Source organism: Adiantum capillus-veneris, chromosome 7 (assembly GCF_014529385.1).
Source record: "Adiantum capillus-veneris isolate H3 chromosome 7, ASM1452938v2, whole genome shotgun sequence".
NCBI classification, from domain to species: Eukaryota; Viridiplantae; Streptophyta; class Polypodiopsida; order Polypodiales; family Pteridaceae; genus Adiantum; species Adiantum capillus-veneris.
This window is the reverse complement of record NC_140937.1, coordinates 146,428,213-146,442,712: the sequence shown is the minus strand read 5'-3', so window position 1 is coordinate 146,442,712 and position 14,500 is coordinate 146,428,213. Positions and strand designations below refer to the sequence as shown.

General features: G+C 45.2%; 1 protein-coding gene across 1 annotated transcript; it reads left to right on the top strand.

Annotated features, from left to right (window-relative positions):
• Nucleotides 1–3,601: 3,601 nt before the first annotated feature.
• LOC147454765 (uncharacterized) lies at nucleotides 3,602–13,865 on the top strand. Its single transcript, XM_086516597.1, has 7 exons — nucleotides 3,602–4,318; nucleotides 4,836–5,014; nucleotides 5,101–5,184; nucleotides 12,660–12,833; nucleotides 13,039–13,119; nucleotides 13,204–13,208; nucleotides 13,282–13,865. Exons 1-7 carry the CDS (start codon nucleotides 4,054–4,056, stop codon nucleotides 13,481–13,483), a joined length of 990 nt encoding a protein of 329 aa, XP_086372723.1. The 5' UTR covers nucleotides 3,602–4,053; the 3' UTR covers nucleotides 13,484–13,865.
• The last annotated feature ends 635 nt before the right edge of the window (nucleotides 13,866–14,500 follow it).

The following is a 14,500-nucleotide window of genomic DNA, read 5'->3' as shown; positions in this document are numbered from 1 at the left end:
AAGTACATGGGAAGATCTTCGCTGCAGATGAGTATAGCCGAGACCTACAAGAATCTTTTCAAAAGATTAAGATGCTATCTCTATCTCACAGCAAACGCAAAAGGCTGCTGCTGACAAGCACATAAGAGCCCAAGCCTTTAAAGAAAATGATTGGGTCTTGTTAAAGTTTCCCAAGGCTCGATTAAGGCACACGACGGGCAAGAATCCTACGGGCCACCAAAAGTACTATGCTAAACTAGCAAAAAGGGACTATGGTCCCTTCCAGATTCTTAGGCCAATCAACGAGATGGCCTATCAACTCAAGTTGCCCAATCATTGGCTCATACACAATGCTTTCCATGTGAGCCTATTAAAGCCTTACAAAGGAGAGCCACCTCAAGAACCAACTATTGAAGACCCACCGGAGATCGAGGACCAAGAGGAGGTGGTGCAGCCCGAGTCCATTCTCCAACATGAAGACAAGGTATTAAGAGGCGGTAAGACTATTCGACGATATCTTATTAAGTTTAAGAATTATCCTTTTGGAGATGCTAGATGGATGTAAGGCATACAATTAAAGGATAACCTAAACCTTGTCAATGCTTACAATGCTTCCCACGAGTAAGCAAATGTAAAAAATGTTAAAAATGAACAAAGTTTTTGTCTTATAAGACTCTCTTTTTCTTTATTTGTGCACAAAAATGAAGTAGTATGCATGCTTAGATCAAGTTTGCGGAGACGACGTCTCCCAAACACCAACTAGAGCTTGTCACTCTACTATGGAAGACTGATAGGACTAATGTGCAGACATGCTTGCAGCAGCCTCAGGCTCTCAAGCGCCAAATGGACTAGTCATCCATTGTGGAATGATGTCGTGGGGTAACATAGGGATCCTCTACCCGCTAAGAAAAGGACTCATGAACATGCTTTATCTTCTCTACACCATAGTGGAGAACGACTATGATTTCAAGAGAGAGGTAATGTTATAATAATTAATATCTAATTCTCCTAAATGACTTTCTCATATTAAACTGATCATTTAATGTGGGGAAGTGCCAGGGGAGAAAAGGTTAGAATATTGGTGAAGCTAGCAGACCGGCCACAGTAGGGATCCAAAGGAGGGAAAATAGGGATCCAAAGGGGGGGGCCATCTGCAAAAGAGCCATGTGCAACAATGGGCTAAAAAGACCCTAAGGTTCAACCCATTAAGACTTCCAAAATGCTAAGGTTCCAAAATTCAAAGGTTGTGTCCAAAGGTCAAACCTAGGGGAAATTGGATGCTTTGTGTGTGTAAAAAAAGTCTTTGCATATCCCTACATGGGAGGGGGTGAGCCCTAAAGGTAGGGGATGAGAGAGAAAATCACACACACACACACAGGCTCCCTTTACACAAAGGGAATGAGGGACACATGTCAGCTCCCTAGCCCAGATGCCCACAAGGTGTGCCCAGTTTCTATTGGATGACCCTTGAAGTGGACCAATGAGAATTAAGCTAGAGTAAATCTAGTTTAATTAATTTAAAAACATTTAATAAAAGAAACCAATGAGAATTAAGTCTCCTAAAAGACTATTGGGCAGTCTCCCAAGGGATCCAATGAGCATTCAGGAGCCCAATGGCTTGCCTGATTCCTATTGGCAAGGAGGCAAAGGGGTCCAATGAGAGTTTAGTTTAATTATTTAATTACCTAAAGCTCTCACAAAAGGGGAAAGGGGGACACGTGTCAAAAGGCTATCACTTATGCTGCTTAATGGTCATTGGCTTGACTTGGGGAGAGCCAATGAGGGCTCAGCAAGAGCAAATAGCAAGAGGGCTCGCCCAAGAGAGAGAGGGGGCTGATTTTTGCAAGGCATTATCACACACACTCACACACAGTCTATGTGTGAAGCAAAGAAGACTATCTCTTCCCAAGCTTTAATGGAGAGCTCATCACCTACTCCAAGCTTGTGAGATAGAAGCCTACATCAACACTCTCTTGGCATGTGGATGCAAATCCAACCAAGAGCCAAGCTTCAATGCATGCTCATCTCCTCTACCAAGCTAATTACTAAGCTAAGTTATGCTAATATGAGTGATTATGTGAGGAGATGTACATCTTTCTCGTAAGATACTCCTTCTTCCTCTCAATCTACTCTCATACCCTGCTAGCTCTCACCATCTTCGAAGGTGTGTGAGGTCTTGGGTCTGAGAACGGGGATAATTCAAGTTGTGTTTGCTAAGTGTTTTGCTTAGTGCATGAAGCTTTCATCTTCATTGCACTAGCTAGTCTTGAAGGAACACAAAGAATTGTATTGTACAATGTCTCTCTTGATGGAAGAAACCATAATACAAAGCCTTTTGGAGGGGGGACCGGCTCCATGCAAATCCGGTCCTCAACTGTTGTCATTAGCTTAATTTCTCTCTCTTTTGAAAGTATTGTCGATGCTATCCAACTAGGTGTTATGCTTTTTGTTGCTCTCTCCACCCAAGCACTCTTGTAATTCTCATTAGGAATCTATTCTAATGAAATGCCCACTATGTTCATGCTAATTTCCGCTACACATAAGTTATTAGGCCATTAAATGTTATAGAGTAGGTCTCCAAACAGTTTGATATTTTTGGACGTTGAAAAGTAGTTTGTATATGGTTGAGCATAATTGCTTAATTTTTTGCATGCTTAAGCATTTGAAAAAATGCTTTAGTTTGGCTGGATTGGAATCGTGCTCTAATACCATGTAAGGAAAAGGATAGAGAGAACTGGATCTTGCTAGCACTCCCTAGCCTTCTCAAGGGAAATGGCTTACACTCCTCCTCTCCAACCCCTCTCTTATAGGCTTTCATAAGAGAAACCCCCCCATGCATGCCATCCATGTGGGATCTTGCCACTAGGCCCCACCCATGCCTGAACTTTAGCATCCTCGTCCCAACAAGTAGTCAATTGTTCTTTGTTGAAGTTATTATTTGATAGTCTCGGGTGATGAACTAGTTGCTCCGTCGTTTCCAAAAATTCAGTATTTCCTGTTAGATTCCACCTCAACTCTAATTCAAACATGGGTAAAATCTCAGTGAAATCCCCATGCGTGCAGCAACATTCAACCTTGCTACCTTGCTTTCACAGAGAGCATTGTGACTTGAGCCACTCCGTTGCAGGAGATTCCCTGCAGCGCTTACAAGGACCTGGATTTTAAAAGGAAAAGCAATGGTATTTTCCCCGCCGTCCGCTTTCTGCCACGTGGTGGCTTCGCCTCAACATGCCAGGCTTCTACCACTCCTTGGTTCGCCTTCTGTTGCCCCTCCCCTGCGTGCCATCTACACCCGTTGCCACCCTAGTCGACCATGTGTTGACCCTTTGAGTTGCGTTTTCAATCCCCAAGTCCCCATCTCTTTTCTTTGCTAAATTGCCAAGGGATCTGCATTGAATCAATCTCCTTTATGCAATTGATTAATCTGATAATTATTGCCTGATTCCTACGCGCAATCCAGCACGTGAGCACATCACATTGTGTAGGGCGGGCACTGGTGACCGGGGAATCTCACGCAGGATATTTGTTGAGAGCCTGTGGGCGGAGCACACGGCTACGCAGGGTTATCTTGAGGGACTCCACCTGGCGTCTCCGTCCCGCCTTGCGCTTGTCCCTTTTGTCATGGCTGCCCGGTCCAGGATGCCTTTTCTAAATCGGACATTGTCACCGAGCTCATCTCTCTTTCTCTTCTTCTACTCTTTCGTCTCTCTCCCGTTCACCTGTGTGCCTGCCCCTTCTTGCACGCTTACGCGCTTGCCGTTCTTATTAATCTGCTCTTTTCACTGGAGTGCAGTGATATCCCCCACCCCCTGTGTGTGTGAGCAATTCACGGTGCTGCACGAAGTCCCGTACTCCTATCTGTGCCCCCCATCCCCCCGGACCGCCCCCCTTCTTTAAAAAAAAAAAAAAAAACCCTCTCTTCTTCTTCTCTTCCGGGCGGCCAAACCACACACACACACACACACGCTCCTCAACTCTTGGCTTTCTGTGTACCTCTGCTCTCCCTCTTCAAAACTCTTATTCTTAAACCCTGGGCTGGCTTGGACTGTGGGACTTCGTTGCTCCTCTTCTGAAATGGAGGACATAGAATGGATTTGCGGTGCCTGCACCTATCACAACGAAAGCGCACAGCTTGTATGCGCTATGTGCAATACAGACAGGTCTGCCCCGAGGCTCCATGTCCCCTTTTTCCACGCACACAGGACAACAATCACATCAAGAACTCTACGCAGCTTTGCTGCTGGCGATGGAAGCTTGCCCTTCTCCTTCTCCATCTGCAACGTTCCTCGCATGCTTGCAGGAGCTCTGTCTGGTGCTCTAACAGGCATGTTTGCTGTAGGTATGTCTGCCTTCTTATTATTGCTCATGGTTTTGGTACAATGTGGATTACCTCAACGGAGTTTGTTAGAAGAGGTTTGTTGGCTTTTAGAAAAGTGCATTTCTTGTATCTAGCTTTGTTGCATGGTTTTGTGTTTCCTGTTTGGCTCTGAAACCATTGCCTAATCACAGTTTTGCAGTTCCTATGCAGCAAACAAACTGTTAAGAGATGCCATTGCTTAGGAAGCTATACTTGCGTTTCTTTATTTCTAGACGGTGTAGCTCAAAGTATAAAGTTTTGGACCTCATCAGGATTGAGTTCGTCCAGTTGTTAGCCCACCCATTTTTCTGCTTGATCTCAGACTATAGACCATTTGTTTGTGATTGTCAACCATTTGAGATGGCTACTGGAAAGTGTTAAGAGTGATTAATTGTTAGGCTTGGACTTGATGAAATCGGTGAATTTAAGTTGTGAGTAGGAGCCTCTCAACCAAGGTCTTATTTCTTTTGTCTGAGTCTCTCTGATAACTTGCTTGCAGTGGGAGCGTTCACAGGTGCTGTTACTGGTGCTCTAGCTGGTAGAGCAACAGATAGTGGTTTGCTTCGGGGAGCAGGTTTAGGAGCTGTCGCTGGTGCAGTGCTCTCTGTGGAGGTTTTGGAGGCTTCACGCGCTTATTGGCATTCTGGTCGCTCAGGCACCCATCAATCATCATCCGTGGTAAGATTTTGAAGTTACCTTTCCTTTTCCTATTTGGTTTTTTGTCAGTTAGGTTGATTCTGTTCTTTTCTCTTTGGTATTTTTAGTCAGATTTTATTGAAGACTTGCTGAATGGAAGATTTGTGCATGACCAAGTTGCCCCTGCAATGCTGACTGCCAACCGCTGGCAGGTGAGCTTTGTCTATCAGTTCCTGCACTCAAACAAGTCAAGTATACATCAATCAGTATCATTTTCATTTTCGGGAATTCCAGTTCATAAAGTCATAGAGCAGAATACTGTCAGCTCAACAGTATCCCTGAAACCCAAAGAGACATTAGTGACTCTTTATGAGAGATCGGGTCAATTCATTGACAAAGGAGCCGAGTGACTCCCCTCTTGTGCAAACCCGCTACACTAGATTCGCCCATGCTAAAATCGGGGCTCGATCGGAGTAGACTATACAAAACCGAATGCTTCAAGGTAAAGGTTCACAATCTAAAGAGTATTTGCTAGGTCCTCTTCCTCCATCCGCTTCGCATTCAATGCTGGATAGTTCTTGAATTTAACCAAGAACCGCCTCATCTCTTTACCTTTAATCTTTCTATCTTTATGTGCTAGTATCTGGAATGAGTATCTCCTCGCTTTCCTTTACTTCGGGTTGCTCATCTGGCTCCCCATGGTCGGACACATCACCCTTAAAAGGTGTCAAGAGACTCACATGAAAAGCATTGTGAATTCTCCAAGTATTGGGCAGCTTTAGTTTAAAGGAGACATCATTTATTTTTTCTTTTATCTGGAAAGGTCCATAGTATCTCATGCGAAGCTTTGGAAAAAGCCGCTCCTTTCCTTTTCGTCTTCTTAGGCGTGCCTTCTCAAAGCGTAAGAGCACCCTATCGTTCTCCTTTAATTTCAAATCCCAACCATGTCGATCGGCCGCCTTCTTATCATAGTAACACGGAATGAGCAGAAGAGGGGATAATCGTACCGAAACGGCGTTCGGCCGGTTATGTGCGTTGAAATTGCGTCGGGAACGAAAAAGCGTTCCGGATCCGAAACGTAACAATGGAACGGGCGGAATGGAACGGCGTGGCGGAACGGGCAACAAAATTGGTAAAAAAATAGAGAGAGAGAGACAGAGAGTGAGAGAGGTGGCAGTTTGGGGGAGATTTCAAACCTCTCAAGACTAACACAAGGGAGGGATGGGGGGTTCTTTTTTCTTTAAAAGCTATTAATATGGCTCAAGCGGAACAGGCAACCATCAATATGGCTCAAGCCTCAAGGCTCAAGTGCCATCAATATGGCACAACTTACAAGCTTCGTTGGGGGGAGGTGGGTATCCTTCCCATCCTCTCCTAGATAATCCAAACCCTCAAGCTCTCAAGAGTCAAAAACAGCCCCCCCCCCCCCCCCCCTCCCCCTTCCCCCTTGGCATATTTTAGGTTCATCGTTCCGGCCCCCGCTCTTGTTCCGCTGTTTCGGACCCCCCCCGTTTCGGGAACGTTCTGGAGGCCCCGTTCCCGTTCCATGTAACTATGCTTCTTATGTCTATCTTGAGATTTCTCTAAAGCCTCCCGGACCAAGTCCAAGTCCCTCGTGAATTGGTGGGCTTCAAAAATCTCATCTTTTGTGCTTAGGAAGGGTGGAACCTTCAGAGCACCTTTAATACTTTCCTAGGGGCGGGTGGGAATTGGTAAAGGTTGTAACAATCCCTGTGCTTTATGCCTGTCAAACTTGACCTTCTGGCATACCAAGCAGCTGTGTACAAAATTGTCCACGTCCTTCTTGAGTCTCGGCCAAAAGAAGTATCGCTCCATACATTTCAAGGTGGTGCCAATGCCGTGGTGACTCGAAAATGGTTAAGAGTGGCATTCGGTTAGAACCTTTTCCCTCAATGGCTGTGTAACGCACAACTCGTTTTCTTCATCAGGTAATGGAATATCCCGCTACTACCTCCCCCTTCTGTATTCGTATGAATACATTTGAAAAATCTGGATTTGTAGCGTATTGATCCACCATGTCCTCGAAGCTTCTATGGTGAATCGCGGAAATAGCCAAGACTAACGGCTTCTTGGACAAAGCATTTGTCACCAAGTTCTTTTGTCCCTGCACATGGACAATCTGGAAGTGAACTGTGAGAAGACATTAGCCCACCGTATCTGCTTTTCCGATAGTTGCGTTTGTGACAAGAAGTAGCGTAAACTTTGATGATCAATGAAGACCGTAAAATCGGCTTCGAGTAGGTAATGTCGCCACTGAGGAAGAGCATGGATAACCGCCAAAAGCTCTTTCTCACATATGTGTCCTGTCAATTCCGGCCTTGAAAACAATCGGCTCTCATAGGCAATGACATGGCCTTTTTACATTAAGACCGCACTCAAACTACGACCACAAGCATCACAATATACTTCGAATGACTTTTGCAAGATCTCATCAGTGTCGTAAGTTAAATTTCCCGAATGTATCGCAAAACCCCGTTTCGCATGACCCATCAATTCTATTTAGAGTTTTGTTCCACGCAGTAGTCTCGGATCTTTGTAGGGAGTCCGCAACAAAACCGCTCAATCTGTTCCTTAAAAGAGACCTTCATAAATGAAGAGGTTGGTAGAAAAGAGTTCCAAAATCTCTCGCAATAAGCGTCCAAAGAATATCCCTTGGTCATCCGAAGATGATTTTAAGCGGTTCGTATATCTCGTTTGTACTCCGGAGTCAGCCAAGAAGAAAATAAAGAGCCTTTTGAATTTCAACCATTTAACTGGAGCTTCCTTCCTCAGAAGAAGAGTGGACCACCATGTTCGAGCATTTCAGAACCTAGAAAAGGATTCAAATCGACTGTCCATCTTCTTTAAATTCTTTTGTTTTCTTGCTCTTATCTTTGAGGAAGTCATATTGGTTGGCTCTGTAGAAGTGCTTCTTTTCAAGAGTGCTTGGTTTTGTCTTTCTGCGAGTACAGGTTCCACTTTTTCTGCACTCGTCTGTCTTTTCACTTTCCTCCCTACCTGAGAGGAGAAGCAATGGCCACACGCCATCTCGAGTAAATCTTATCAATCGGGTAATTCTTCAGGTGTTTCGCCAATCTCGTGTCCTTGGAGTACTTAATCAATCTGTTCACACGTATGTCAATCTGCAGTTGACGTAGTTTGCCCGACTTTTTTTCTTCTTCTCAAATCTTCATTCTTTTCTTCAATTCGCGCGTTGGATTTTCGATTTTCTTTGCCTTTCCACTGAGCGGTGTCATCTTTGTCAGATTCTTCACGAGAACCCATGTGTAATCTGGGATTCTTTATGGCTTTATGCCTTGTAAGATAGAGCAATGAAGACGGGAGCACGCCCGATGCGCGATGTATGAAGGGTGGGAGTGCCTTATAAGTTCGGGGTCGGGCCATGAAGATTCTTATCCAAAAGTTGTGTGCGCTATAAAAATGATTGGATCCTCCGTAGAAGAAGAATCTTTCTGTGCTCTGATACCACTGTAATAAACTTGGACACTCCAAGTCAAGATTCTAGCGCGACTCAACAGAGATTCACTTCAAAACAGTTCATAGTTTACACTTGAGTCGACACGGCCCGACGTAGTTCCGTGCCTAGAGATATTGGCCCCAAAGACTGGAGCCCCTTTCGGTTTTTTTTTTGGTATTAATCTGTGTTCAAAGTACAAGAGAGTGGGTAGGTGCTCACTCTCAGACTCTGCGTCCACATGCTCTGAGAAGTGAGGCTGTGCCCACTTATTCATTTGTACAAGGGATGCCCAAAAGCAGAGCCCCAAAAGCATTCAATTTTAAAGCTTTCAAAAATAAAGCAACTGGCCCAAAAGCTGCTTAAAAAACATCTTAGCATAGATTTCAGCCAGCGCAAAAGTAGGAATTCCGTACTGCTATCTGTACGCTTGCCACGTCAGCATGTCAACAGATTTTGCGGCGCAAATTCTGGGATTTCCATCCGGATGCCACATCAACAGTAGTCAACGTAAAATCCAGGGGTTTTCGTACTGTCTGCCACGTGTCTGCCTCGTCCATGTCTGTGTTTGTGTATCTGGGCCAGTGCCACGGCACCCATTTGTGACAGTTGATCATGAATAACTTTAGTCTTCATAAGAATTGATTGCATGGAACTTCCTCGGGGAAAGTGGTTGGCAAACAACTATCCAAGAATGGTGACTGCTCGCATTGTAAAACCCGATCAAATATACTTATGAGCTTGAACCACATTTCGTTGGCAGTCTTCAAGGTCTGAATAGCTGGAGAAAGGTTCTTTGTAGGAGATTCCACAATGGCCGACATTGCCTTTGCATTAGCCGCATCCCAATCGACACACAATTTGATATATTGTTATCTTGAAGGCGGGTGTACCTGTTGTGGGAATCCCTTGTGGGACGAGGCTCCGAGCCATCGACAACATCCCATAAGCCTTTCCGTGATCCAGAGTCGCACAATCAAATTCCAATGAGCGTAGTTATTCTCGTTCAATTTGTCGTTGGAGCTTGAGCAAGGGGAGGCCATGGTGAAGTGGCGAGATCTCGAACTCCGGGAACCTTCTCGCACTTCAAAGTGTGGCCGCACAAACTAAGCCGCAAGATCTCCAAACAATTCCGCTTCGCTGTGCCGCACCGCACACAAGCCCGCTAACCCTCTCTGAAAACTAAGGCAGTTTTTGCTCCCAAGCCGCACAATCTTCGTGTGGGAGTCCTTGAACAAATCAAGGCTCCACACAATCACGCTCCCAAAACTGCTCCAAAGTGTCGTGACTCCGAACTGCTGTTCAAAAGTTCCGCTCTAGCCCGCACCGCTCTTGAGCTGCTCCCACTGCTTCGACTCTAAAACCGCTCCTCCTTTCTCACTCTCGTCGTTGCCCTTGTCACCAAGGAGGGGCCGCGGGCTAGTGTTTTAAAATGCTAGGGGAGGAGGCGTCGCCAAAGTGCTGGGCCACCTGCGTTTCAAAACGCTAGGTGCCTGGCTGTCGTCGCAAGGCCAAGCTCTGCTGCAGACGGCGTGTCAAAATGCATGCAGCAAGCAAGGGGACTACGGGCAGGCAGGGGGGGAAGCGGCTGCACCACTGACGGCGTTTCAAAACGCTGCCGAAAAAGGGAAACGCTGGAGGGCTTTGTAGCGGAGGACAATATACCCAGCGTTTTGAAACGCTGTGGGCAGCACAGGGGGGGCAGCGGCGCCGGGAGTGGAAGTGGTCGCAAAGGGTTGCACTAGAGAGCTGCGTTCTAAAATGCAGGGGGAGGAAATTGCCGGCGACCAAAGGTTCTCTCCATAGGGTCTTCTCTGCAGGGCTGCTCCTTCACGTCAAGGGCTTCTTGAATCTTTATGCACGAGCTACACCAAGCTCTGACACCATGTCAAAGTCGACAGTGCAAAAGCGTAGAGACCAAGGGGAGTGAGCACGAGAGACAGAGAGAGAACGAGAGAGAGAGAGTCTTCTGAACCAATCAACCTTGGCAATGAATAACTGATTGTGTATACAATGGAGGCAAGGGGTTGCTTATATAGCAATCCCAGTATGTGATACAGTTTTTGGAAAAAGAAAGTTGAGGAGAATCGTTATGATGTGCTGTTTGTAGAAGCTAAGGAGATTTTTGCACTTTCGCTCTCTTTCTCTCTCTCTCATTCACCAAAACTTCAGTCTGCATGCAAAACTAATTTCTAAGGAACTCTCTCTCTCTCTCTCTCTCTCTCTCTCTCTCTCTCTCTCTCTTTGTGTATGCATGCGAAACTCTCTTGAGAATGCATCTCTCTCTCTCTCTCTCTCTCTCTCTCTCTCTCTCGCTCGCTCGCTCGCTCGCTCGCTCGCTTCATGTATGCATGCGAAACTCTCTTGAGAATCTCTCTCTCTCTCTCTCTCTCTCTCTCTCTCTCTGTGTGTGTGTGTGTGTGTGTGTGTGCGAGGCCCATTTTTTTGCCGTCTCTCTGTGACGAAAGCAAGAGGCATTGCCTGTCATTTTCCTATGATGAAGCTTGAGGGCATAAGTGCTGCCCATTTTGATTTCATCCAGCAAGAAAAGACAATGCACAAGAGGACTGAGGCAGCATGGGGGAGGAGGTGTGCGGGAAGTGTGAGGAGGAGACAATGCATGTGCGTAGACCAGGCAGGTAGAGGGAGAGGGGAGACGACAAGAAAGGAAGGGGGTGGGAGGACGGCCTCCTCACTAACTCACGTTTGGAGGTGAAGGGGAATCTTCTTAGTTAATGAATTTTATTCTACATTGACCCAATATGTATGTATTAATAGCCCTACCCAAACCCAAGACTTTGACAAATAAGTAAAATAAATACCTAAAAGCCAAACTAAATAATGGGATCACATTGGGCGGTTCTCTTGAGATGCCAAAACTTTAACAGGTCCATACTGCTGCCACATGTCATTTCTGCCGCAGGGTCATTGTGTGTGTGTGTGTCCAGACAGGGTTGCGACGTGATCATTTTGTGACACTGCTACACTTCAGTGGTCATCCGGCAACACAAGCATGTGGATTAGGTCTAAGGGAAGGGGTCCGTATAGTTCTCAGGTCAAATGCATCATAGATTTGTGAAATGTAGCAAGAACAGTGCCAGAAACTTTGTGCGCACTCTGCACTTGCTAGGCAGTTGACACTGGAACTCAAGGTGACCTTATTCTATTTAAAAAGACCCCTCTCCGCACCTTTTCACTCAAGTTCTGTAGGCGCTTAGCATCCCCTTACTTTGGCTTTTTTTAAGTGTGGGTCATCCTCTCTTTCCGACGTTTTTGAGTAGGGTAGTCCTCTATTGTGGAGCCAACATCTTCAGGTATAGCGTTTTCCAAATCTCTAGCTTTCAGCGCCTGTGGCAGCCCATCGATTTCATTCCGCTGGAGCCCCATTGCCTTGGGTTCGAGCTTCATTTGATGTGCAGCCTCGCCGCAGCATCTGCATCCATCTCAGCCCTGCGGTAACATGAGATCTGCTGCGTTTTCTCGTATCAGCTCTGCGTGCAGCCAGCATTCAGCCCTTGATTCTACTTCACATTGAGCGTGCAAATCAGCGCTGGATCTACTCCGTGGTGGTGGTCATCCACAACCCACATCTGCTTGGAGCTCGGTTGTGAATCCATTCAGCCCTAGAACTTGAAGGCACTTCATCTTGAAGAGTTAGCGGCGGAACATTATCCATAGAGTCCAGTCAAATTGAGTCACGCATTGAGGTGTTGCATTGGTGTAACCATACAGGGGCCCTTGAGAGTGGTAGTTGGGATTCCATCGGTGCGTCTCTCTCTCTCTCTCGCTGGCTATGTGATTGTGAGTTGACTTTGGATGTATTGTGGTTCATCAGTTGACTTTTTTGCTAGTTGACATGGATTTGCACATTGTCACATTGAATGTTGATGTTTCATATCACACCAGTGTTAGTGGTCCGGACTGCATATTGTTGTTGGTTACTGGCACGTTCTTTGATCACTTGAATTCAAGTGTTGGATATTGTGATTGTTTACTGGCACATTCTTTGATCAATTTTCGAAAGTGTTTACATGAACTTTAGAGTGCATAGTCTGTTCAAATTAGTTCAACATGGCGCATCTTTTGCACAAGAAGATGGCTGTATTTTGTTAGGGTGATTATTGTTCTGATTAACATTTTCTGATTAGTTTAGCTTATCACTTGAACTTGTTGTGTATATTCCTCTTTTCTTATGTTATCCTGAATGGACAGGTTAACATAGCAGAGATGAGCTATGAAGAATTGTATGACATGTTTGGACCTGGAGATGGTGTGACAAAAGGGGCTTCGGAAGCATGTCTAGAGAAGTTGCCACGCTACATGGTTACCAAGGACAACAAGTTGGATGCATCCGGAGACAGTTTAAGCTGTACCATCTGCCTGCAGGTTAGCTAACTTCTCTTTAATGGTTTATCATAGCTAAGTGGTTCAAAGTGGAGTATTTCGTTGCAAAACGGTCTTTTTGATGCCTTTGGGTCAAAGCTTAGTAAATCAGTGCCAACTTATATATGCAGTAGAATGAGTTTGATGGGGTTCGTGGTTACTAATCTCTCCAAGCAGGGTGTAGTCATTATTGTTCTCTCATTTGTAGGAATTGCTGCAAGGGGAGACTGCAAGAAGCCTGCCGCTTTGCCATCATGTGTTCCACATGTCGTGTGTAGATAAGTGGCTTGTAAGACATGGGTCATGTCCTGTATGTAGACAAGGTATTCGAGGCAGAACTCAATGCATTTGATTTCTTTTCCCACTTTTTCAGGCCTGGTGGGATCTTCCTTCCGTACATAACTTTAATTCTCTAACTGGTTTTTGATCGCCAATTCTCACTATTGTGAAGGAACTGTAGACTCCTGTATAGCTCTAGGAAACATCTAAAAGCCTGCTCCTCAGCCGGTGTCACTCTACTGGGCAGAGCATTGAGTTTTGACACTGGGTATGTATGCAACCCCTTTTTGTTAGCTTTTGAGGATGCTAAATTGAGAGAAAAACATGATTACATTGATAAATTGTTTTGTGCAGTTTCATTACTTGCTCTTTAGTTAAGGTTTTGCTCAAATGTGTGTACAGCTTTGCAAATGTGCTTTTTGACATGAATTGTGATGGTGCAATTTCGTCAAGTTTAGTTTGAGCCAGAGTTACTGTGCCCTCTTTTTCCTTCGAGCTTGCTGTACTGGCAATGTTCTGCCTACTAGTAGGATCGAGCTGCAACAGAATAGGCATAAACTACAAGGATTAAGCTACAGTGTAAGCCTATTGCTTAATTCAGTGTAATGGGATGATAGGGGTGGTGCTCGAGAGGCCAGGGGATGTGGTTTTTTTTTGTTTTGGGGAGAGAGAGAGAGAGAGAGAGAGAGAGAGAGAGGCAGCTGCATCTTATGCCCTTTTGCATTGAAGGTCAAAATTGAGAGAGAGAGAGAGAGGCATCTGCATCTTATGCCCTTTTGCATTGAAGGTCAAAATTTACAATGGCCCTTCCAATAAATAAAGAGAGAGACTTACACCCGTCCACATAAAAGGAAGATACTTTTAATATTTCACTTGATCTCATGCTTTTCCTTGCAATAATACTGGAGAACATGCTTTTTGACTCTCTAAAGCAGCCAGAGACTTGGGCGCACTTTCATTCCCTCCATACAAGTGGAGGGCTGCAATTTCAGTCATGCAGAGCATTTGTTGCATTTCTTACTTTTCCAATGCTAGGCCTTTATGCGTGGTGGTTGTACTTCATGGGTCACAATGTCAGTAATAATCGCACCTGGCCAGATTTCGTCGTAGGTAACCGGTGCTGCAGTGAAGTGTAGCTTCTACCTTACGCAGTGCACTCCCAAAAGTCAAAACCGTCTTCAATTGAGGTATGAGATCCCGTCTTCTATTGAGTTAGCCCATTGCACTCAGCAGTGAGAAGAAGTTTGCCTCTTCCATTAGGCGTCTTTTGACGTCTATTTCAAGAAGAATTGTAGCGAAGGAAGACTTTTTGTCAAATGAATTTGATAGTTAAAATTTTTACCCGATGTCTTGTAGGAATGAGTGCTCTTAACATTTTTGAAGATGATTAG